A 24,826-nucleotide genomic window follows, 5' to 3' on the forward strand; every position below is an offset into this window, starting at 1 on the left:
CATGCTTGATTTTTAATGCCTTTCTAAAGGTAAGCGTAATTGTACTGAGGTAGAATCTGTTAAGGAAGGAGGGAAGGAAGCACTGAATGTTTTAGAAAAATCAAAATCTTCCTGGCAGCTCATCCTTAACTGTCAGCACTAAAAAGTATCTTAATTGTAGCCATTATTCTAAGATACAACTGAGATCAACTTTATTTGTCCATGAGATGACTAGTTAGGTGGATTGTGTTATTAATGTAGTTTTGATTAGTACTGGCAGTCTGCTGATGCTCAAAGTTTTTAGAAACTTTGTTTGAGAAAAATGTATTCTGGGCATCTAGTTCAAGATTTAAGAAGCATAGAAGGTAGGGGAGACAATTATATCTAAATCCAGATTTAGTGCCAAATATTATTGTATTTCTGTGCATATTGCTGCCTTTAGCAGAACTTCTGCTTGCGCAGTATATGTAAATGATGTCAGTTTTTTAGATGCCCATGTTAGAGCACACAGCTTTGAGCCAAGAGCTTGGCAGTGTGGATTCTGAGTGTGTCCATTCTGGAAAAGTATTCGAGGAGAAGTCTTTGGACTAGTTTTGACCTCAGTGAAGATAATTAACTGGAAATAAATCTCTCACATTTCAACTAGTGTATTAATGCAATTCTTGGGGAGAACATTACATGGGATTAGGGAGGTGTATTCGGTCCTACTGGAATCTTGTACCTGATTCTAGTATCCACAATTCAGGGTCACTACAAAAATTGGAGAACTTGGAGAGTAGTCATAAGATGAAACATGATTTGGCGGAAGGTTATAAAGACTGGTTTTTTGGTAAGGAGTTTAGGGAGTGATGTCTCAGTCCAGAAGTACATACATGGAGACTAGAAGTCTAATAGTGAAGCCTGTTCAGTCTAGCAAAGGTATTGTGAGATCCAGCTAGTGAAGTGTAAAACCGTAGATGTCCAGGCTAGAAAGTACATATTTTTAACAGCGACAATAGTTAGTTATTGGAATGGCTTGCACAAATTGGTTAGGTTTCAATAGGTTAAATTTCACTGTAAATAAATTGAGTCCTGTGTATGTTTTAAAAGATCAGACTAAGTATTGGTTACGATTCCTTTGAGCCTCAGTCTCTATAGAGATTGAAGAGGAAATGTTTGAGACTGGAATGCATGATCATTTAAATGTTTTGCGCAGTATTTTTCAAATTCTTTGAAAATACATGTGCGTTTTGAGTCTCGTGTCTCCATGAATGCTGGATGGTAGATATGCTTTAGGGTTAATTCCTAAGGAAGAAGGAATATGATTGTGAGCTACACTGACTTTTCATTGGTATGCTGAACCAGGTGATTGAAAATTTAAGAGCAAGTTATTAGGCTTCCTCTAAAATTCCATGGTATTTGTAACTTGGATTAAACATTGCTGTGGGAGAGTGTAATAAACAAATGCAGCCTTTGCTGTACCTCTGCATTGTTGTCTTTTAAATGGCGTCCTCGTAAAAAGGAGCGGGTATGGAAAAGGTCTAGGACTTACGGACAAGGAAGGAAAAACTCCTGGTAGAGAGAAGAATGTAATGCAAAAATAGAACTGGGTAAAGATACAAACACCCGCATGGTTAATTAGCACTTTTGTGGTGGATGCGGAAAGACAACTGGAGCATTTGCTTTGAGTATCCTTACAAAGAGTGGCAAAATTTGTATGGAACACCTATGGGGTCGAAATGTGGGATGTGACTACTGAATAGAAAGGAAACTTGCAGTTCAGCTGCTGTTTTGGTAAACATTAACACCTGTTTGTATAAAGTATACCTACAAGAGAGAAAACTGAGACCTTACTAGAATACAGATTTGTCTGGCATTTGTGGTACTCACCTGAAACTTGGGAAATGGCTTCGAAATACCAACACTAGCTGTGTCAGTGAAGATTCAAACTTGCTCAAAGCTTGTAGAAACCTAATTAACTAGTTAGCAGAGGAAGCAGCATAGCTGGGACCACACAGTCTATTAATAGTCAAGCTAGCAAGCTTAAAGCTAGCTCAGTTATGTCTGCACAAACTGTAGCTACACCTTTAAACTGTCTAGATCGCATTTGAAGTGCAATTTATTATTATCTTACAGTAAAACAAAAATTTTTCTTTTAGAAAGAGTGTTCAAAATGCTAATCACACATGAGAATACAATGTTTTTCGTATACATGTGGATGAAGCCAATCCTGACAATATTCTGAAAGTGTGGAAAGACTTATGACCCATATTTTGAGAGTTCTAGGTGGAGCAGATGACTACATTACTGTGTCAGCTTTTATTGGATTTATGTTTACATAAATACCCTTAAATATCTAGTGTAATCGGCTTTTCTTAGTGATTTCAACATGAAGTGCTTAGTGTACGTTGAAGGATAATCAGGCAGCTCGCTCTAAAGGAGTGAGAAAGCATTTTCTATAGGAAGATGCTAGGAAGTCAATTTTGTGCCTCTTTTGCCTGTGCATTGTTTGCATATCGTTACAATATTCTTTACTGAATGGTTTTCATTTTGGCTCTTGACTCCCTGGCACTAGTCTGTAGCACACCTGAGTTGTAAGGTCAAAATCCAAGACACACATCTTTCTCTTTAGAATAATGTTAATTAATGCATGTTTTCCGTATCAGTAATCTGGGTAAGCCAGTTGCCAGTTACTTTGAATTGTTCAGTCTATTCATAACTTTGCATGGAATTTACATACTAAAGTGAATCCCATTGACAGAATTTGGATTGCTCGCTGGTAGAATTTAGCCAGAGTTCTTTAACTATTGATATTTACTAATGTAAAAAAGAAAAAAGTTACTCTTACACCATTATTACACCAAATTATAAGACTTTTAGGTTCCTTTTTTTTATTATTATTATTTTTGAGGACACATTGTTGCCTGAAAGGCTTCATAGAATAAACTATGACACTAGTGAGATGGCACTTTATTCATATGTGGTATATTATACATATGTTTGGTACGGTATTTGTATTTATCAGTGTGAAGATTAAGCATTTTTATAGATTCTAGATGGTAATTTGGTGAGGAAGAAAACTTGATAGTGGTTAGGAAAGGAATGAGTATAACAGGAAAAAAGTGAGATGAGGAATGACAGAATGGAAAAAAAAAGTTTGTGGATGATGAGGAAAATAATTAAAAATAGGTAGAAGACAAAAGCAGTTCTATCATATATTTCACAGACTGGATGCTGTCAGTATGTGTAAAGCATGTTTGGTACAAGTGCTAATAATAAGCTCTGATGTGCATGCTAGGCTAATGAATTCAGGTAATGCAGGTTGCTGGTGACCTCTCATTAGGTGGAAGTTAAAAGAGAAGGCCTGGCATAGCTTGTTCCCTTTGTGTTTTTGTTGGAAGCTTGTTTAGTATATATAAATCTACTCAGGTAAGAGTAATTTCAAATACTGTAGTCTGAAGGAAAAAAAAAAAAAAAAAAGAAAGTAACCAACCAAGTAACCATTGTTACTTGAGATTTCATTTAGAGCTTTTATTTATTTTGCTTCTGTGACCCACCTGTCTATCTCTGTAATGGTGTAGAGCTGGTGGCCAGTATTGCTTCAAAGGGTGATGTGAGAAAACACTGTAGTGTAAAAGAATGCAATAATCTTATTAAAGAAGCTTGCTTCTAGAGCCTTTTTTTCCCTTAACTAGGAGGACTTCCAGTTTTGTAAGCCCGTATGTTTCTTAATTCAGTTCAACTGATGACCAAAGACTGTGCTTTTTTTCTTTAAAACAGTGTTTCTTTTTATCAGTTTTAGATCTTCCTTTCCAACTTCACTGGTTTTTGTTCCTGTATTAAATAATACTTTTCAGCTTATAATTCATACAGTTGTCAGCTAATTTAATTTCTTTGAGTTGTATATATAGATTGTTCATTATTGAAGTGTTCTGGTAATGTAAATATATTTAAATGTGAAACATTAAAAATATACCAATTTATGCACTTCGTCTATCCATGCATAGTCTCACTTCTATGAGACCATGAGTTTAGGTCAGAAGAAATTGTGATTAAGACTTCATCAAGCACTGTCTGCTCTGAGTGTAGGTTAACTGACAGCATACTTTAATATATTAAGCATTTTCTTGAACAGTTAATTTTATATAAAATATAACACCCCTTCACTACTTCTAAAATGACAGTGTGTCTAGGTGCGTAAAGCATTTAGCTTGTAAATATAGAAAGAGGTTTATGGTTTTTGTAGTTCAGGCTGTGGTCTTTCTACATTCTACCAACCCTGGTTAGACAAGTGCAGTTATCCAGAAACTAAATCCATGTACCTGCAAATGCATCCACCATCTTTTTTCCAATGAAACATTTTAGGAACTTTAGATACTGTTAAGTAGAGAGAGTTTTTAGGTATCACAGTTCAGTAATAAACCTTTACATATCAGCATTAATGTCCAAATGCAAACGATTGGGTCAGTAGAATTTTTTTCATGTGGAACAACAAGTATCACTATCACATGTAGTTTTTGGGGAGAATGATTCAAATTTAGCTAGGATTGTTGGTAGTGATGCTTTTTTAGTATCTCCTGTAAACTATTAGAATATTAAAAATAAGAATAAATAAAAAAGTATTTGAGGTGCTGCCACATCTTTCCAGTATATATCTGTAGGATATCTGTTGCACTAAAACTTTAGGTACTAAAGGATTAATACTGTCAGTGATCCACTTGATAGTAGAAAGGAGCAGTGGATCTATGAGACATCTGTATTATCAGTCTTCCTTAGACCTCTGGCCAGCATAAAGTATGTCAGTACTGCATTGATCACAGGTGTTCACACATAGACTCTAAATTATGTAGGAAATATCAATTTTGCTCCTTTATCTTTTTGTCAAGAGTATCAGCTATACAGGCACATTTCTTGAACTGTGTTTTGCATTGCACAAAATGCTGTACTCTGTTCAGTAAACTAAGCGTTAGTTTGATCTATCCTTTCTTTGTCTGCATGAGGTAGGTAGGAACTGCATCTTCAGTATACTTTTTTTTTTTAGAAGATGCACATACAACCCTTGTTTGCTACACAGCTGTTCTTAGTACCCTGTGAGTATTTGTACATCTGAGCCAAGACAAAACCAAAAGTTTTTAGAACAAAGTGTTGAGGTTAAAGAGAAGGTAGGTTTGTTTGCCTTTAATTTAAAAAAAAAAAAGCTGGTATTTGAACCTCGCTGGAATGTAGCCTTTGTTCTGATTCTTCAGGTTTCCTAACAAAGTGATAGTTTCCTATTTTTAAGTGTTATTTTTAACCTTAATTTTCAGTGTTCTCACTTACTGCTTAGATCTTTCATGCTAACAATGTTGATAATCTTTTGATAAGGGGTTCGGGGGAATTGGTCAAGTAAAAGAAGTTGTGTAGTACATGATTGAGTGATCAGTCTGATACAATTACAACTACGTTGTTGAATTCCTTTTAATGTTTTTAATAAATTTGGCTTTAAGGGATGTGGCTATGTATGAATACCTGCTTGCTATTCAGATGCCAACCTGAATATTAGCTTGCAATTCCTGCTTGGAATCATTGTTCAAATCATTCAAATCCTGTTCAAATCATTGTGGGTTTTTTTGGCTTGTTTGTTTGTTTGGGGTTTTTTTGTGGTGTTTTGTTTTGTTTTGTTTTGTTTTTTGGGTTTTTTGTTTTTTTCTAATCTAGGATGAAACAGGTGCCTATTTAATAGACAGAGACCCGACCTACTTTGGGCCAGTGCTGAACTATCTCAGACATGGAAAACTGGTTATTAACAAGGACCTAGCTGAGGAAGGTAAGGTGTTACTAAATCTCTTGCTTTCTTGTCACTTGCTTATTATTTTTACTGCTTTTGAGTCACCAAAAGTAACTTACAAGTAGATGGTAAATCTTAATCAGTGTAGCATTTCGATCTGTTTCAAGCGAAGCTGATAGGTGTCGCACAGTTATAGTATATGCTGTTATTTGAGTGTTTTGAGTACGATTCCCGATTTCACAACCACCGTCCCCTGTTAGAAATAGAACATAACTATTCAAACATGAGGGGAGATGCCTTTTATCGTATAATCTTGTATCTTTCCTGTATGACTCTGAAATATTTGAGTTTAGTCCTCTTCAGGCAAAAGAATACTGGCTGTGAAACAAGCTTTAGAAGATGTAAAGTGAAGTAAGAGTTAAGTTCTGGGATGTTCAGATGTGTGGAATATGCTCTTGAAGAGTAAATTCTGCCCCCAACTTCTCCCTTTCTGTCCCCAATTCATATCAATTTTACCCTAATGGAGGATGACTGTTTTAAACGATATAGTACTAAAACTGTATTGATAAGGTATTGAAGAAATTGATCAAAGAGAAATACAGTCTAACAATATTAGCAGGAAATAATGTGAAATATATTTTCCATGTGCATTGTTAAACACGTAATATGTGTGGAGAACAGGTAAGGCTTGAACATGTGAGTGGGACCAGTCTGTAGTATGTATCTTTAAGCTTTTGTTTCAGGGTCTAAGATGTCAAATGACAGGAAGAAAACTTCTCTGCACACTAGTAGCTGCAGAGCTTTTCAGTAGGGCTATTTGAATTTGTTTCCTATTCCAGCCTGAGGCGGGGCCTGAGCTATGGTCGTCCATCAGTCTGCTATGGAATGGCATTTGTGCTCCTTTTTTTTGTTTCCTGCCTCTCATTCTGTATGTGAAATGGCTTCAGTTTTTTCAGGATTTTTTTATGACAGTTTTTCAGAATGAGCCAAACTTTGAACTACACATGCCTGAAGGAAGCCAGGATCGTTGGGTTGGTAAATGAACTTTTCCTAGGGCAAAATAAGTCATTTTGTGTAGCTGTAGAGAAGATAAGGAACTGGTTGGTGGGTTTGGCCTGGAATCTTTGGTTACACTCTCTTTCCAAAAAATGTTCTCATACTAGGTGTACTGGAAGAGGCTGAATTCTACAATATCACATCACTAATAAAACTGGTAAAGGACAAAATAAGAGAAAGAGACAGCAAAATCTCACAGGTGAGGCTGTTTTCTAGTGTGTTTTTGATTATTTGTTCTATGGCAAGTAGTGGGTGGGTTCTGTTTTTTTTCCTTAACTGCTCATTTCCCCAGTAAGATACTGAATGGCTGCCTCCATCACTGACTGAGCTGGAACCATTGGTACGCAAAGATTAATATTCTTAACCGCCAGTACCTGCCAGTCTGCTTACAAAGGGCACAGACGTATAGTTCCAGTTCTTGTTCAAAATCTGAAAACATTCTAAAGAATTGTTGAAAAATGTCTGTTAATAGTAGAATTGGTCATAATACCGTTTCTGGAAATAGCTATTTTAGAAAACAGCTTTTGTAGAATATATTTTTCTCATGTACATTTAAATACTCTGAATATGATGAGATTGCCTAACTATGATATAACTGCTGTTTATATGGTATGTTTATACAGCATACATACAGATGCTGTTTTGCTCCTGTCATACGCTTTTGTAGCAAAATTAGTTTCTTTATTTGTAGTGCTCTGTAGTTGAGAAGACTGTGCCTCTTCTCATAGCAGCTCATGAATATTTCTTCGTGAAAGTGAATGTGATAGAGAAACTGTTATGTAAAGAAAGTATTCAAGTTTGTTCATTAACTCTGCTACTCTGGCCTTCCCTGATAACTGAGTCTTCATGGAGATACTACAAAATGACATTGCCAAATTTCTCTTGAAGCTGGGTTGTGGGATAGCAGAGTTGCTCTGATAGTATTTTCTAAAGGGTTTCAGCTTAAATGGTCCTAGTTATTCATTGCTCTGGATGGGAAACTTTGACAGGAAAATTAAAACATTTTTGAATATGGTCAGACATTCCTTAAAGTTAGGTAGGCTTCTGCAGAACCTCAACATTGATTTTGAATGATGTGGTTTGCTACCACATGGAACCATAGGAAAGTCTTAAGATTATTTTGTTGCAACTGTTCAGTAGCACTTTTAGTCCCTGAAACATTCATGAAGCATGGAGTCTTCTGCAAGGTGATTCTGAACACATCAGTTTTCTTTTTTTTTTAAAAAAAAAAAAGACAAGATGTTCAAGGTGGTGTTGCTTACCATTTCTAAAGAATAAGGGCAACTTTACACAAGTCACAAACATAGTGAATTCCACGCTGTATTAAGCATCTTATATTTCTTCTTGAAGGTGCCAGTCAAACATGTGTACAGGGTGCTGCAGTGCCAGGAAGAGGAACTCACTCAAATGGTTTCCACAATGTCCGATGGCTGGAAATTTGAACAGGTAAAAAAACCATATAAGATATAATTACAAAGTCTTCTAAAAATTTAGTTATGTGAAAGAGGAGTATAAAGTCAACTTACACATCTTTTCAAGTGCATTCATTTTCAGAAATTGGATAGATAAAGATACACAGTTAAGTTAAAATTGATATTTGTATTCTTATTTGTCAGAGAACAAAAAACCTGTAGCTTTCCAGAAGGTAAATTGTGCTGACTTTCTATAAAAACAATTACATCATGTTTGAAATGTAATTCTTCAGTGTCTACACATGAGCATTTGAAGGGTGAATAAACCAAAATGAACTAATACAAGTTTATACGAATGGTAGGTCAGATATAAAGAGCTCTGGGTAAAAGAGCTGAGCTTGGGAGGTAAATGTTTGTCAGGCCCAAACAATGATTCTTCAGATAAAGGACTGATATGGATAGGAGGGAGAACTTAACCAGCGTGGATGTGAAGCTGGATAGGTGTGAGCTAAGTGAATGTTTTTGTTCTTCGCACTGCATAAAAATAGCTTTGTGTGTACATTCAAGAATACATTGTAAAATTGGAAGATCTTTCTGTTATCTTTGCTAATCTCTGTAAATAAGAAACTAACTAGGTGGCCTGTTCATCCTTCACATTCCTAACCTACCAGCATATTTAAACTGCATTGGAGCAGTGAATCTGTTAACTCTGGAGTGAGACACAAGTGCTCAGCTGCCAGCATCTTTTTCAATGTCTGGTGCCAACTGTAGGAGAGATTGGAATAAGCACAAGCCTCTTATCCTGCGCAGTCTCACTCTAATAACGCAACAAAGCAACATTTTTAAAAAGTACGGCACACGAAGGTAAAAGAGAACATTTTGTTTATATTCAATGAAATGTGTGAGGTGCTGGTGTCATGGAGACCGGCACGATCAAATAAACTAAACCAGCACAGAGAAAGCTTCTTATGCTTCAGTTCTCTGGCTCAAGTATTGCCAGGTCTGTTTGGTATGCCAGAAGCTGAATGTTGTTTAAGTCCCTGAAAAAAGCTCTCACTTAATGCACATGATTGTTTTTCTGACCAGTGCATTGACAAAGGTTTTTTTGACATTCTTCTTTGTCATGAGAAACTAGCTTTTGTTACAAATAGAGCTTTTTTACTTTTTAACAGATTAAATGATACTATGGCTTTTACCTGTCCTAAAGTCTTGTATTCTTTGGAGCGCATTACTGCTTTGACAGTGCAATTGCTGAAAGAACTATTATAATCTCTTTTAGAATTTAGAATCTCCTTTAGAACTGGAAAATTCCAGTGGTTTTCTTGAACGTTATGTCTTTGTTTCATCCAGCTTTCTCCCTACTTCCTCCCTCCCCCATGTTGCTCTCTCTTGGACGCATGGTTTGAAGTAGATAAATACACAGCTGTATGGTCCCATAATACTCAGCTTCTCATTACCTCAGACTAGGCCATTTTTTCTTTTGGTTGTATTAGCAGACATCATTCACTTGAAACATGATTTGAATATTCTGTATAATCTAAACAGTTTTACTGTTAAGATTTGAGAACACTGTAGCATTTCTGTAATTTTTTATTTTTTCTAAACCTGTGTTGCTCAGCAGCATGCTGCCTTCAGAAACAGTGTTTGGGATAGCACCTACCATGCTTTGTACATATTATCATCGGTGGGATAGAAATCATCAGCTTTTTCAGAGGAGTAATATTCCTATGCGTTGAGAGTCCTTGTGCTCTGTGCCCCATATAACATGTTTAAGTGGTTGGTTTTGATCAAAAATATTTCTTTCCCCTTAACTTTTCAAAATTTTCTTGTAAAATACAATTGGATGTGGTGATTAAATAGGAGTGAAAGGTATTAAACTTCTGGTGCACTTACGCGGATGTATTGATGCACTTTTCCAAAGGATATGAGTGAAAGCGCTGCTAGAATACTGTGATTATGTATCAGTCCCAGTCCAAAAACTACTGCCAATAGTTGTGCTGCCCCACTTTTGTGATTTCAGTGGGTTATTTTGAAGGTGATTTTTAGCTTCAATTGTTACCTCTTCAGGCAATCAGGAAAAACAACATTTTGGCAATACTGCATAATGAGAAACTTTGGGCTATACAAAATTGCTGCATACAAAGGCTTTAGACAGCAGTGGTGTGTCAGTCATGTAAATTTTAATGATTAATGTAACCTGAGTCTGTCACACAATGCTGTTCACTATATAAGGAGGACAGTATTTAGCTGCTGCCTTCAAAATTATTCATAACAATAGCAGGATAAAAATAAATTTACTGTTCATGAGCCTTCTCATCAGTAGTAATCTCCAGTTTACTCAGAATAGGCAGTTGTTGTCTAGTTCTTCACACTTAATTTAAAGCTCTAATCTTTCTCAAGTGCACTGACAAGCCTGTCATGCTTTAATTTAAATGGGCTAGGAATTGTCATGTATTATTAAGATAGAATATTTTTTGTAAAAACAAGTTGAGAAATTTAGCTGAGGTTGTTTAGCTGAACTTCTGAATTATTAGATGTTTGGCAAGTGTGAAAAGAGTTCTTGGTACTGATTTTTACGGGAACAGGACAGACTATTTTTTCCACTCCAGTTATTTTCTTGGATCTTCTGTAAATTACCCCTTCTAAAACCAATTTAGAGCACTCAACTTTTTTTCCTCTAGTTGTCTTCATATGTTTCCTTAGCTGTATTTTGTTTATCCATATCTGGAACAAGATGAAGCTCTTTTATACCCAGGCCTGATATATTGCTTTACATAACACTTTCCAGTTTTATATCCATGTTACCTTCTGCACTTGGCAAGTGTGACAGGAAAATAATGCTTATTTTCATAATGCACCAAACTTTGTTTATGTTTTTCAGAGTAGTGGGCTATACCACAGTGATATGGGCAGTTTTCTGACTTACTATCAGTAACTCTTAACTTCCCTTGAAATTGCAAAGGCCTTTGCAACTGCCTCCATAAATTTTAAGTATGTTGAAATGAAGATTGTAGCTTGATAGCAACCTGTTCTAGTGGCAAGTAAATGTTACCTGAACGTTTGAGCTCATCTGTTATTTGTACGATTTGGATAACGGTATGTGCTTCAGCTTTACAAAGGTTTCTTTTTGTGTTTTGCTTTGATTGGTTATTTCAGCTTGTCAGTATAGGTTCCCAGTACAGCTGTGGCCGGGCCCAGCAGTCAGAGTATCTGCTGATAGTGTCACGGGAAGTGAAAGGGGAAGAGAGATGCTTCCAGAAATACTGCAGTGAGGTGTGTCACACCATTCTTTTTGCCCTCACACTGATATGCTTGGCCTCCTTGCGTTTCTGCTGCTTTCAAATCATTCCACTTTATTCCTGGATGTACAGCACATAGTAATTTGTGTGTATTTGTGACTGGCTTTTATTTATATTCACGGTATTTCATTATACATTATGAATACTCATATTGTAAAAATAATAAAAAAACCCAAACAAACAAAAGACCCCTAGTTATTTAGTTAAAGGTTTTTCTTACCTTCTCAATAGGTAACTTCTTTTCCTTAAATCTTCCTCCAAAGTTAACAGCCTTTGATCTATATTTGTTAAGTAAAAGTGGTACAATTTAAACATTAGGAGCCCTGTAAATAAAGCTTTGAGTTCACTGGATTCAGAAAGGGACATTTCTGTGTAAATCTTTGTTCCAGTTTGAGTGATTTTTCACCCACCTAATAGCCAGTGAAGTTCTGAGTTCGAACCCTTTATTTCTGGTAATTCAGAACTTAACTGGGTTTTTTAGGTGGGTGAAATATATTCAAACTGAAACAACAAATAACAGAATTTTTCAGAAATAAAATATGGAGGAGTGAGGGGAGAACAAAACCAGCAGTTTTAAATCTTATCTCAGGTGGGGTTTTTTGGTTTTATTTTTTGTTGTTTTGTTGTTTTCCCCCTTGGAAAATTTTCTTGAAACCCAAATGAAGAATCATAGCTTCACTCATTGGCTTTTTAGGCTGTCTCATCCTTCCTGCTCCCCTCGCCCTCAGGTCACTGCTTTTTTAATTGCTGTGTTACTTCCCAGTGTTCAAGAGTTTGGGAAGGATTTTTTGCTAACCAGTAACATTGGAAGCAGTTTCCAGTTCTTTACATAGCTGTGCTCCATTTTGTGTCTTATGTGAATTGATTTGGGAACCTGGTGTTCTGTAGTATTTTTCATCGATAAAATACTCTGAATACTTGTTCTTTTCCTTGCTACATATATGGTTATTCAGTCTGAAAGATCAGTATAACATCGTGAAGATGACATGACAGTAAAGTGACTTGATAGGAGCAGAACCTTGCCTATGAGTTTACATGGACACTTAGCCATGCAATTCTAGATTTTAAACCTGGACTGTTGCCTAGCTATATTCCGGAATCTGCTTTCAATGTACCAAGCACTATCTGTTTCTTGCAGTTGTATAGGTAACGTTTGGAATGCACTGGGTTTGCAGACTTTCTGGAACTGAGTAGGAAATGTGGCCTGTTGTTAAGGATGTGTAGGGTACAGGCAGCGTGATGTTAGTCATGGGTTCATGTCCTAGATAGCTCAAAGTAAAATTCAACATAATAAAATGGAAGATGGGGGAAGGCAGTGAAGAAACGAAGGCAAGTACAAAATTTAAAAAAAAAAAGAAAATCTGGAAGGGAATGAATTTTCCTTCCTCCTAGATTTGAAGTTTGACAATTGCATTAAGAGACCTGAAATAAATATGCTTGCAGTCCTGATGTCAGTCATCAGTGCTGAGTTTAACGGCTGATGTGTATGTATCTTTATAGCTTTTTGCAAATCCTTTGAGAAGGCAGTATAATGAACACATTATAACTCTAAAAGGTGTAGAGGCCATTCTTTCATTCACACAACTTGATTCTGTAGAAAAAAAAAATGAGGGGAGGACTTTCTTTTATTCTATCAACTGTTAGTTGGTATAATTTAAAAAAAAAAAAGACAAGCTTTCCAAGACAAGCTTTCTAGTGTATAAGGAGTTCACCACATCTGAAATAGAAGCAGTAATATTCAAAGTACAAGAATATTTAAAATAGAATTTGAGAATGATTGTTAGGCAATTTACTCAGATTCGAGAATGAGACCATCACAGAAAGAGAAGGAAATTGGTAGTCATGAAGTAGAAGAATTAGTTAATATGAGTAACTCCAGTGGGAAGCAGAGAAAGACAGGGATGCTGTTTGTGCAAGTTGGAGTGGTTATCTGTGATGGTAATACTGTTGCTGATTTGTCCTATAAATGTACTGTATAGATTCTGAATCAATATTGTTAAACCATATAGCAAATCTGTATAGGCAAGTTATTGATATGTGGCTGGTTTTGAGATCTCTCTCAATTCAGTTAGGCATGAGATTCATTCACTTCAAAAATAAGGTTCCTAAAAGTGATGCACCAACTATTTTGCCTATACGGTCATTGATTTAAGACAGGAAGAGATTCATATATTTTGCTGCCGTTGAGTAGCTTGATGTAGGAATCATTTGACCTATTCTCTCAGCTATACCACTTTTATCATCTGTTTTTCTTAAATAGTCTTTTTTCAAAGACACAGTTATCGTCTTACAGAGCTGCAGACTTAGGAAAAGTTCTTCAGAAAGTTACTTCATTATTGTCCCTGAAACCATTCTTAAATCTTTCCTCTTTGAAAACAAGTCTGACCATAGCCAGGCATCAGGTAGTCTCTGTCCACCTTTACTTATGCCAAACTGTTCTTTTTTTTTTTTCTTTTTAACTTTGCCCTTTCTGATTGTCATCTTTTATCTTACTTAAAAGTTCAGGCTTTATGAGACAGGAACTTCTCTGTTGTTATTTCTTTGTCTTTTCAGGAAAATCCTGACCTGTATTGGCACATGAAGCAATATAATGCAAATAACTGTATTTCTGTTGATTAATTAAGAGTAATAATAACAATGCTTTCTATTCCTGCCTTTTTTATTTACAGCTGACAGCCTACTATTGTCAGTACCTTCATTCTATGCAAACAGTGAATGGATCATGATCTAATGACTTTTCTGTGATAAGTAACATTGGCGTTTTCCTATGCTCAGATATGACACTATTGGGGCTCACAGGGACACTCAAGCAGGATCAAACTGCTTTAGTAAGGAGTGTAATGAAACAAGTGATGAAAGGAAAAAAAAATTAGGAAAAATATGTATGTACATATATACATGTGTGTATAAAATCATACAAATCTATGAAATTCAGAGTTTCAAAATGTTCTTTTTTTCCTTCCTTAAGTTCTTGGTCATTAAAACTCTCTCTACTGTTTAAGCCCCATGAGCCAAAAAGAGTTTGTCCTTTCAGAAAGTTTGAGAAACAGTAGGCTGGATAATCTGAAATCCTTTTCCTATGTGTTGTAACGCATATTTTCCAGACCTCAGATTACTCTGATTTGTTGTAGGTTCTTTTTTTTTTTTTTTCTTTGGGGGCGGCGGGGAGGGGTGTGCGAACATGGGGTGGAGGAGTTTAACAATTCGTTCCAGTTTATCAGCTTCCTTCTTAAAGTGTTGCCACCAACACTGGGAACAATGGGGTGACTTTTGGAATACAAGTGCTAAAATACTGCTTTATTTCTGATCATACTTGCTAACACAACCGTTCAGTTCTAATCTGCAATCATTTTCCATTGGTTCTTTTTCTGCCATTACCCTTATTGCTGCTGATGCATTTCAAAAAGCTACAATGAAGTTTCTAGCGTGCTATTGACACTGTGCAAATAATACATTCTTAGTTGCACATATATGGAATTGCTTACAAGAGTGTCGTGTTGGAGTTTTGAAGAACTTGTGTTTAATGTTGCAGAAGTGACTTTATCTTGAAATGCACCACTGATTAATAATGGCAAAAAGTCATCCAGATGTTTTGCAGTCAGCTAAATCAATAGTCCTATCTAACTAGCCAATAAGTAGTCAGTCTGCCACATCTCTAAAAAGACTTACGTGCAAAAGGTCAACTTATTTGGATTATGAAGCATTAATGAGGGATGCAAGTAGCTATCAACTGAGGACCTGTCAACCTTGTTGAACCAGGATTGATGATTTGGCTGACGTTTGGATCTTGTATCATATCTACTTTCAGAGCGGTCATTTATTTCTTTTGAGTATCAATGAATAAAGAAGTATTTTTCCTTCTGGTAGTTGTTATCATAGCTTCTCTGATATCAAGTTCTTGCCATTTTGGAAGAAGAAAAATTGACTGTATACTAAATCAAATCATATGCTTGAATTTTATTCTTCAAATTTCTCTTCAGAGAAGGTGAATTATCCGTGGCTTTATTTAAACATGTACCCAACTTTTTGAATGTTTTCTAGCCTTTAAGTGGGTTAAAAATGCTGTTTAAAATAGTCCTACATTTTACCTCAATAATTGAAGTAGTTATTTTATTTGTATTATATGGTTTGTAGTTGCCCTATAATATATAGGAGAAACTTTATACCACTTTAACAGGCTTAGAGCCAACTTAACTGCTTTTTTTCTGAAAATTTGTGCATGATATTTTTTGCGGATAGGGAAGAGAATCAACAAATCATCTCTATCTATGAAGTAAGTCTGGGTTGATTTTCCAGCTTTTCAGTGGACTTTGTTAGTCCATTTTGTACAACTAAGCAACTAGTTACTTTACAGGTTTTGTGATTCTATATTACACAAATATGTTATGGTGCAGGCTGCAGAGTATCCATTGTGAAAGATTATCTGACTTAACGTCTGAAGATAAATAGTGCCTTTGTATTCCAGTGAGGATGTATTGGTGCTTTTAAATAACCTGGGGTTTTGTAACTTCATTAATGGTTTTGGTGGAAAAAATGTCTTTATCACATCCATTTTTGATCTGCCTGTGTTCATTACTGACTATGTATGTATTTTGTGGAACTAGAGTGATGTTAGGAGTGGAGGAGGGAGGGAAAGGTTTCTGGTGATCACACCCGGACAGTGTACTTAAAGTAGGTAGCTTGAGAGTGCTGAATTTTGATTGCCAGTACTGTTCATTGGGGGCTGAGCCTTGTATGCTGTAATACCGTCAGGGTCCAAAAACTTTGACATTGCCTAGGCCTGGCATCAGGTTGGTTCATTGTACAGACATACTGCCTGCTGCTCTTTGTAGACATTGGCTCTGTCTGTGGAGGTGCTTGCTTGGCTGTCTTACCACAGTGCTGGAACATCTGAGCATCTCTCTCCTCTCTCTCCTTAAAAGTACAATGAGGCTTTATTTTCTCCTGACAGTGCTGTATGGAAGCTGCTTTTAACCTTGGTCTACCTTCCACTTTTGTTGGGGGAATAATCTTATCCCTCAAGTACAGATTCTGGACCAAGATTTCATCTTCGCTGCATCTTCCCTGCTTTAACAAGGCTTTTGGTGCTCTGCTAGACTAATGGCAGTACACAGTTTGTTTTTAGACAGATAACTACAGTGTTTCAAGTGCTGTTGCCCTAAAAAACAAGTCAAGCCTTTTCTATGGGGCCATTACTAGGGGACTTTAATGATATAATAGAGATTGGGGAATAGGACAGCCTTGTCACATGTGTGTGGTGATTTGGTAGGTAGATTTAATATAGTTTTGGTAATGACGTTTAGAGACAGTGTATCTGTGCAACAGATTGATTTTTAGTACTTTGATCTGTGTCAGTAGTAATAGCACCATACGTTATCTTGTAATGCTTTTGAAATAAACCTTTAAAATAAATGAACCAGCTACTTCTGAATTGATTCTGGCTTGCAAAGGCAGGCTATCTAAAGCTTCTAGCATTAGGTAAGTGTACTGTGTGTAAGGTAAGACAAGTTACATGAAATTTCTGCCATTTGATAAACATGCTGCATACGAGGTAGTACTGATGTTGAGTATATCCTTCTTTCTCAGTATGTTGTCATTTATCTTTCAATATCGAGACTCGTAGAAGCTTGTAAATACGTCACATTTCATTATACATGGCTTCTGCTTGTAGTGCTTCCTTAATTAACTTCCTTGTAGCAGTGTATATGAATTTCAAATGTTGATCTTGGTGTCCCACCATACTGTGTCTTGCTGTTTTCCAGTCAAATGCAGATTTTGTCTCTGTCCACTCAAAATATGTTTTAATAGAAGTACCGTTATTCTGTGAGTAAAGTGGTGGGTATCCTTTCAGGCTAAAGTGCTTCCTGCATGCAGCCATTTACATGTTAAATCATGCCACATTAAGATACCACATACAAACTTTTTAAAAATTAACTTTGGAGGATGGGAAGGTTTCCAGCAAATAAGAGAAACAGGGAACAGCCTACTTCTCCACTGGCCTGCCTCTGTAGCCTTTTCTTTCACAGTATAATCATAACCATAAATCATTAATTCTGTAAATGTTTGAAAAGAAAAGATATGTTTATCTTATCATCAGAGTGTCAGTGTATTTGTCACCATCAAAACGTGTTTGTATTGAAGTGGAGAATCATGCTTCAGGCACAAACAACAATCCCAAGAGCGAGGGGTGTTTGTACTAATGATGCGAATTTATGGAATTTGTTTTATGTGGAAACGCAATTGACTTTTTTCCCCCCCCCTCCAGCTGGTCAGTATTGGTTCTTCCTATAACTATGGCAATGAAGATCAGGCTGAATTTCTGTGTGTTGTCTCAAAGGAATTGCATAACACTCCCTATGGCACAACCAGTGAACCCAGTGAAAAAGCAAAGGTAAGTTACTAGACATTGGACTAAGGAAATGGTGTCAAATTGGGTGGGCTTCACTAAGTCGTGCTAGGCCTACCTCTGTTCTGGACCATTATTTAATTGCCTTTTTTCCCCCTCACTCATGACTAATAATGGTTCCCCATCCATTATATGAGAGACTGTAAATGGTACAGTCAGCATGCATTTGTTATACCAAATACGTTCTTTAAATGCAACACTCTGTACTGTTCCTGATACCTGGCCTGTTTTTTTGAGTATTGGCAGATATTTTCTGTTTACATTTGAGAATCTAGGTTTTGTTTCTTACACATTTGAATGCTTTCTTATTCTGCCACTGGTTCTGTTGAAAACTGTTTTTCTTGCTTGAGTCCAGCTGAAGAAATCTTGCTGTCAAGAATGGAGATTGTAATATGCTCTCTCTGAAAAACATAGTCATGTCCAATATGTTATAAAATGAAGGTATTTGTTAGCTTAATATTTTGAGATTTCTACCTAGTTCTCTTTACTTTCTGTAACCAGCTTTTCAAAAAGATTGTAATGGGAACAGTATCTTAGCATTTTACTCAGTTGTCTTTCAGAGTTTGTACAAAGGAAAATGTAAAAAGACAACTGAATAGTAATAAGACAGACCAGTTTTGTATGTAAGTGTATTCTCCTCTTCCATGCATATTGAACAGCTTTTTCCATTGTATTGTTGCTTTGTATGAGGAGACGACTACAGACAAACTGGATACTTCTGTGGCTTAAGTTGGCTTAAAAGCTTTTCATTTAGTATATGTAGATGGGAAACAATTGGTAAAACATGAAAGGTTGCTTTTTCAAGAATCACCTTCAAAGAAATTAATTTTGAAATAATGCTAAGGATTCATCTGAGTCTTGGCACTGAGAACTCAGATAAAACTTGACTCCTTTCTGTGCCTTGTAACTTGGTTATGCAGCTACACATACGGAGACGTTTTTGTAAATTGCACTGTAAAAATACTCCCAAGTTTTATGTTGGATTCTTAGTGAAATGATTAATTTATGCTCTTTTGTCACTGTTGAGATAAAACTTCCGAAGAGTTGTAAGGGATTAATGTAGTCAAGGGTAAACAGTGAACCTGGGTAAGCCACGGCTCGTTCTTTACAACACCCTAGTCAAGGTCTGCTTTTGCCAGGATGCTTCAGGAAAACTTTAAAAGTTGACAAGTTAGAGAGTTGTCTGGTAATAATTTAGGGCTGAGATATGTACCTGAAATAAAATGCGGAATTCTAGAACCTAATAAACATCTTCATAAGGAACGGGAGTACATCTTCAGGGAACTTCAGAAGTTGCCAGAGTTACACTGCATCCTTAATGTAAAAGAAAATACAGATCAAATGAAACTATTAAACCCTAAATGCAAAAGTTATTTCAGAATGCAGTACAACTCTGTAAATTCAGTAGCTCTGAGAGAAGCTAAATCTTAAACCTCTCCATTGAAGTGCTTCTTGGTCATTGTTTCAGAGAAGAGAGCAGAGCATAATTTGACCAGGGTGATGAATAAGAATTACTGTTAATTTTGTTTGGAGCTATAAACATTCACTCCTTTTGCCCTGGAAAAGTTGAGCTGTTGCTAGCAATTAATTGCAATACTTGAAGAATCATTTTTTTAATATTGTGTTTCTAATAGATCAATTATTTTTTTTATAGGTATATGTTGTGCCTGGAAAAAAGAGAGAAAAACCCAAAAAAATTCTTTTTGTTTGGGAGGTTTCTGACAGCTGTGTTCAGGAATCTTGACTGGACCTTGGGAGCTGTTGTCTCAATAGTTCTGTCTTAGCCAGTGTTAATCCTCTAGTCTGCAATCTGTTCATTAGTGTCTGAGTTGGTCTTCATGAAGTTCATATGATAGAAATTCTGGTATCCAGTGATATATACAGAATAATGTGTTCATGTACAGACTTTTAGAAGCCATGACAAAGTCTTCCTATTACTTTTACAGCAGGTTGAGTTAGAGAAAACAAAAAACTGCCAGTATATAATTTTTATTGACAAGCACTTCAATTTTAATTAATAGTACTGGACTTTCAGAACAGGAAAAAGCATTTTCTGATAGCCCATCTAATCAAGCTTCACCTTCATTCCTTCTTAGAGACTTTTTTCCTTGTGTTTTCTTTTTTTGGGAACAGTTTGCATACGAAGTTAGTAGTTGACTTCCGTGTAACCTTCTAATACACCTAAGCGAAGGAAATTAACAGCATTTGGGATATTGACTTAAATGGTGGCTTTTACTGGTAGCCGTGGCACTACTGACAGATAACCTGTATTTCCATGAGTATTCTTGTCTTTCATATCACTTTGTTGAGCTGTCACTTTTGGGACAAATGACCAAAGCTTATTCATAACATCTGCATCCAAAGTTATATTCTCAAGTGCCATCCTTTCCCATCTGTGACGAAGAGTGCATGGAGTTAAATACCAGCTCTACAGTTTTACTTAAATTTTCTCTATACTTATGGTCCCTATCGTTATGTTGCATGGCACTGTTGGCTTCTGTCTGCTGACGTTAGGACGCTTGGAAAAGGAAATTTTCATGCAATCTGTAACATTCCTCCTTGAAATTGTCTGCTGTCGTACTTTCTTATAAAGAATGGGGGTCTCGGATAAAAGTAAATAAATGTCATTCCCAGATGCTTCAAGTGTAAGTGGACTGTACTTTCTTGCATCTCTGACTCACTTGCAATCTCTTCTTTTCCCTTCCTTTCTCTATACTTGCTGCATGCTGCATGCCACTCAGAGTGAGGATGAAGAAACGGATTACGATATGAATGACTCAGATTAAGTGTAAATGTCATGGTGAGCACTAGCTGCCCTAGGATTTTACCCAGATGCTTTTCTGCCCCATCCAATTCCTACCCCCACTAGTGCTGTCCTTTGACTAGTCCTGGTGGTGTATGTGTTTGTGATTATAGTTGTGGCATAGTTAGCAAAGATAGAATCCCTGTTCTGGATATTGCTTCTTTGACAGAATAATTAGTGTTGCTGTTATAAGCTGTATTGTGATCGGTCTCAGCTTTGCTGAAAACAAGAGTTCTTCATATAGATTCTAGGGTCAGAATTGCTTTTCATTTTTATTTTCCATGCACTAGCTTTTCTGTCAAATGTTTTTTTATGTGTAGAGGCATCTGATAAAAACTTATAGTATACATTTTCAGTAAATGTCTGATTTGGCAATAAATTAGCAAACTTGACTGAAGTGCAACATAGTCAAAAAATGGTCTTACCTGATAATTTTGAAACTAATAATTTTTTAATCAAGACCTGGCAAATACAAGTAAATAGTGTGATGTCGGTGCTACAGTTAAATTTATCACAGGAAACAACTCTCTCCGGGGAGGGATCAGGTCTTTTCCCCTGTAGTTTGACAACTTACTGAAGATCAAGGTACTTTAAAAGTGGAAGAATACAAAAGTTGCATCAGAAAGAAAAACTTTTGCAACCTTTTCCTAATTAAGTGCTGCAAGCACTGCTCGTATTTATTCTGCTATCCAATTTCTAGAAGATAACTTATCATTGAATGTTCAGTGATATGGTGTGCGGGTAGTCAATTGAGCCTGTATACATTGAAGATATTTACTATTGCATGAAATTGAACTCCAGCTTCTCACCTATACACCTGAACTTTTTAGCTGTAAAGCAGCCTTATACTTATCTCTGAATTGTTGCTTCCACATGGCTGAAGAAGAACCTACATTATTTTCTTAACTGATGCTAACAGAAACTAATGCTGTGTTAGAATAAGGCCGTTTGCCGAGTCTTCAGGAATGGCTGCAAGGAATGAATCAAATCTGAAGCTTTATTAAAAAAAATAAACTGGCACTGTGCTGGAATTGAATGCGAGATTCTTAAGCTGCCTGAGAGACGAACAGTCTTTAAAACGCTATTCTATCTGCAGCAGATTTATTTTGAGCGGGAGGAAATAGTTCTCACGTTCTGCTTCCCTAAGAAGCAATCACACTCAGGCCCCTGGGATATGAGAGTTCATTCAGCGTTGTGTAGAGTTCATAAGTCAACTTTGGATCTGGTGCACCTGGAGGAAAACCAGAACAGAAATATAAAAAGAAAGCAAATTCTGAACACAGCAGAGCTGCACCAGGGTCGGGCCAGTCCCCAGTATCAGTACAGACTGGGTGATGAATGGATTGAGAGCAGCGCTGCAGAGGAGGATGTGGGGCTACTGGTGGGTGAAAAATTGGATATGAGCCAGCAACTTACACTTGCAGCCCGGAAAGCCAATTATCCGGGGCCGCATCAAAAGAAGCATGGCCAGCAGGTCGAGGGAAATGATTCTCCCCCTCTACTCCACCTGGAGCTCTGGGGTTCCCAGTACAAGAAAGACGTGGACCTGTTGGAGTGGGTCTAGAGGAGGGACCCAAAAATGATCAGAGAGAGTGAGGGCTGGAACACCTCTGCTGTGAAGAAAGGCTGAGAGAATTGGGGTTGTTCAGCCTGGAGAAGAGAAGACTCCGGGAAGGTGTTGTTGCGGCCTTGCAATACTTAAAAGGGCTTATAAGAAAGATGGAGAAAGACTGTTTACCAGAGCCCATAGTGACAGGAGAAGGGGCAATGTTTTTAAACTGAAAGGGGGTAGATTTACATTGGATATAATGATGAAATTCTTTACTATGAGAGTGGTGAGCTGTTGGAACAGGTTGCCCAGAGAAGTTGTGGATGCCCCATCCCTGGAAGTGTTCATGGTTGGATTGGGTGGGCCTTTGAGCATCATTTCAAGCATTTCATCTAGTGAAAGATGCCCCTGCCCATGGCAGGGGGGTTGGATGAGAAGATCTTTAAAGGTCCCTTCCAACCCAAACCATTTGGTGATTCTGTGATCTAAAGTGTGTGGACAGAGGAGCATTATTAGCGAAGTCACCTGTTTAGCTAGTAGAGCATGTTCCCAAACAAAAACTTCTTCCGTGCCTGGTTCTGCTGCAAACATACTCCTCAATCCTAGCTATTAGCAGTTTGGGAGAAGACCTGCCATAACTGTTTTCAAATTTTATTGACCTCTGTTAGTGTTGAGACATCTTCTCTCAGCATTTTTGCCCAGTGAGCCACTAAAATTTTTAGGAATACTCTTATTAAAGGGTTTTTCAGGGGAAAAAAGGAGGAATTTCGAATTGCAGAACAGAGTCAGTCATCCTTTCAGTATTTAGTAAATAAGTACAATTTTGATAGACTTCCTGATAATTAAAATTCAGTGTCCTCTTTGAACAAAGTCATTGCCCATGACTACAAGAGATCCTCTTTCACACAGTTTCTGAACAGAGTTGGATGGAACACCTCTCATGAGAGCTTGCTGATCAGAAATCATTTCCCCTTTAGTAAAGGTAGGGGTTACAGAAGAAGTACCAAGCAAAGGGTGTTAAAATATTGCCTGATCTGATAGCATTTTCTGCTTTGCGTTGGGTTTACTGGCTCAGTAAAGTGTGCAAAGTTCAGCATCCAGATCTGGCTTAGCTTTATCTTATTGTATGTATTATAATATTATATGTATTCCTGAAACTACAGAAAATAGTTCTAAGTCTATTAATCTTAGAAGTATTTTTTATCTTCTAGGAAAGAATAAACTCAAATGTTTCATTTTAAATTTGAAAGATTCACAAAATTAATAGATCAATTATTATTTTCTAACTGCACAGGTGCTTGTTTCAGCCACATTTTTGTCTCTGTTGGAGATTGTTTCATTTACTGACTGCATTTGTTGGGTCAGACTGTTAGCCGCTATGTGGACACCTACTCCAGCACTTTGTTCTCAACTGAGACCAACAGCAAATACTCAAGGAAAGAGTTTAAGTATGAAGCATTTATCAAATTAACTCCTGATATATTTCCCCACCTTCCAGTAAGCCTCATTTTAGGAATCTTGGCTTCAAGCCTGCATCCAGATCATTGTATGCAAGCTACAATGACACTATGATACCATGAGTAGGTATCAATGGCGCTATCTTTTATACGTTTGTCTAATCCCTTTTGAATGTATTACGCTAGCAGTTGCTGAGCAATTTTCAGGGCCTGGCTTTTCCTCACAGAATTCACTTGTGTCTTTCCTACAGTTTCATATGAAATGCTTTTTGCTTAGTACACATAGTAAATTATCTTCAGGAAATAAGCAATATTTGCATCTAAAATATACCCTAAAGCACGTCATGGCCCATGGGAAACATCTTTCTGTATTTTGGAAATTTATCAAAGTAGCTGCAGTGACATCTGGCTTCATAACTTCAAAATAATGATACTGAATTTGAAATGAAAAAGAACTTTGTATGCACAAAGCGAGATCCAGGTACTGCAGGAAGTGCAGTGAGCAAGTGATAAAGTGGATTTTTTATTTTTTTATTTTTAAGCTAACACTGAACTGTCTCTGAACTGTCCTTGAGGACCACAAATGGTGATGGGTTCTTTATGAACTCCAGCCTTAAAAAATCCCATGGAGTTGTGCAAAGCAGGTGAGACACAACTTGACTAGAGTCACTATGAAAGACATATTAGGCTGACAGGCTGATAGAGGCCAATAGATTAAATCATCAACATTTTAACAATATTAAAAAGAAACTAAATATCTAGACTTTTTTTATTTAAAGCCATACGTGAAACTGCCGTGCTGTGTAAGTGGTGGCCAACCTTTATCCTACAAGCACAAAGATTGAAGCGTTTGTGTGTGCTGTCAGATTCTGTGGGTCCTCTGGGGTGGAATGTGTTACTGAATACTAGCATCAGGTGTTTGTCTTAATATCAGACTATACTGAAATCAGCATAGAACGAAATTCTACATTGAAGACAGCTATGCCATTGTCCAGGGATTGTGCCTTTGCTTTCTTTCAGCTTTTGAAATCAAGAGCCCTTCCCAGTACTAGGAAAACTGTCAAGAAGCTAAAGAAAATGAAGTATCATTAGAGATACTTTTACTTACAGACTAACATT

At 36.8% G+C, this 24,826-nt stretch overlaps 1 protein-coding gene across 4 annotated transcripts in view; it reads left to right on the plus strand.

Moving 5' to 3' along the window:
* Positions 1–24,826, plus strand: part of KCTD5 (potassium channel tetramerization domain containing 5) — a 37,427-nt gene that overhangs the window by 4,865 nt on the left and 7,736 nt on the right. The window contains exons 2-7 of one of the 4 annotated variants that reach the window (XR_012676169.1): positions 5,656–5,764; positions 6,889–6,980; positions 8,132–8,227; positions 11,350–11,466; positions 17,758–17,883; positions 24,250–24,351. Coding sequence is in view for 3 of the 4 variants with exons in the window: in XM_075165657.1 (XP_075021758.1) it covers positions 5,656–5,764; positions 6,889–6,980; positions 8,132–8,227; positions 11,350–11,466; positions 17,758–17,883 (540 nt within the window). In the remaining variant the exon portion in view is untranslated. The remainder of the gene's footprint in view (positions 1–5,655; positions 5,765–6,888; positions 6,981–8,131; positions 8,228–11,349; positions 11,467–17,757; positions 17,884–24,249; positions 24,352–24,826) is intronic. The other 3 variants (XM_075165657.1, XM_075165658.1, XM_075165659.1) reach the window with 3 other exon arrangements.

The sequence above is a fragment of the Calonectris borealis genome, chromosome 16, assembly GCF_964195595.1.
Source record: "Calonectris borealis chromosome 16, bCalBor7.hap1.2, whole genome shotgun sequence".
NCBI classification, from domain to species: domain Eukaryota; kingdom Metazoa; phylum Chordata; class Aves; order Procellariiformes; family Procellariidae; genus Calonectris; species Calonectris borealis.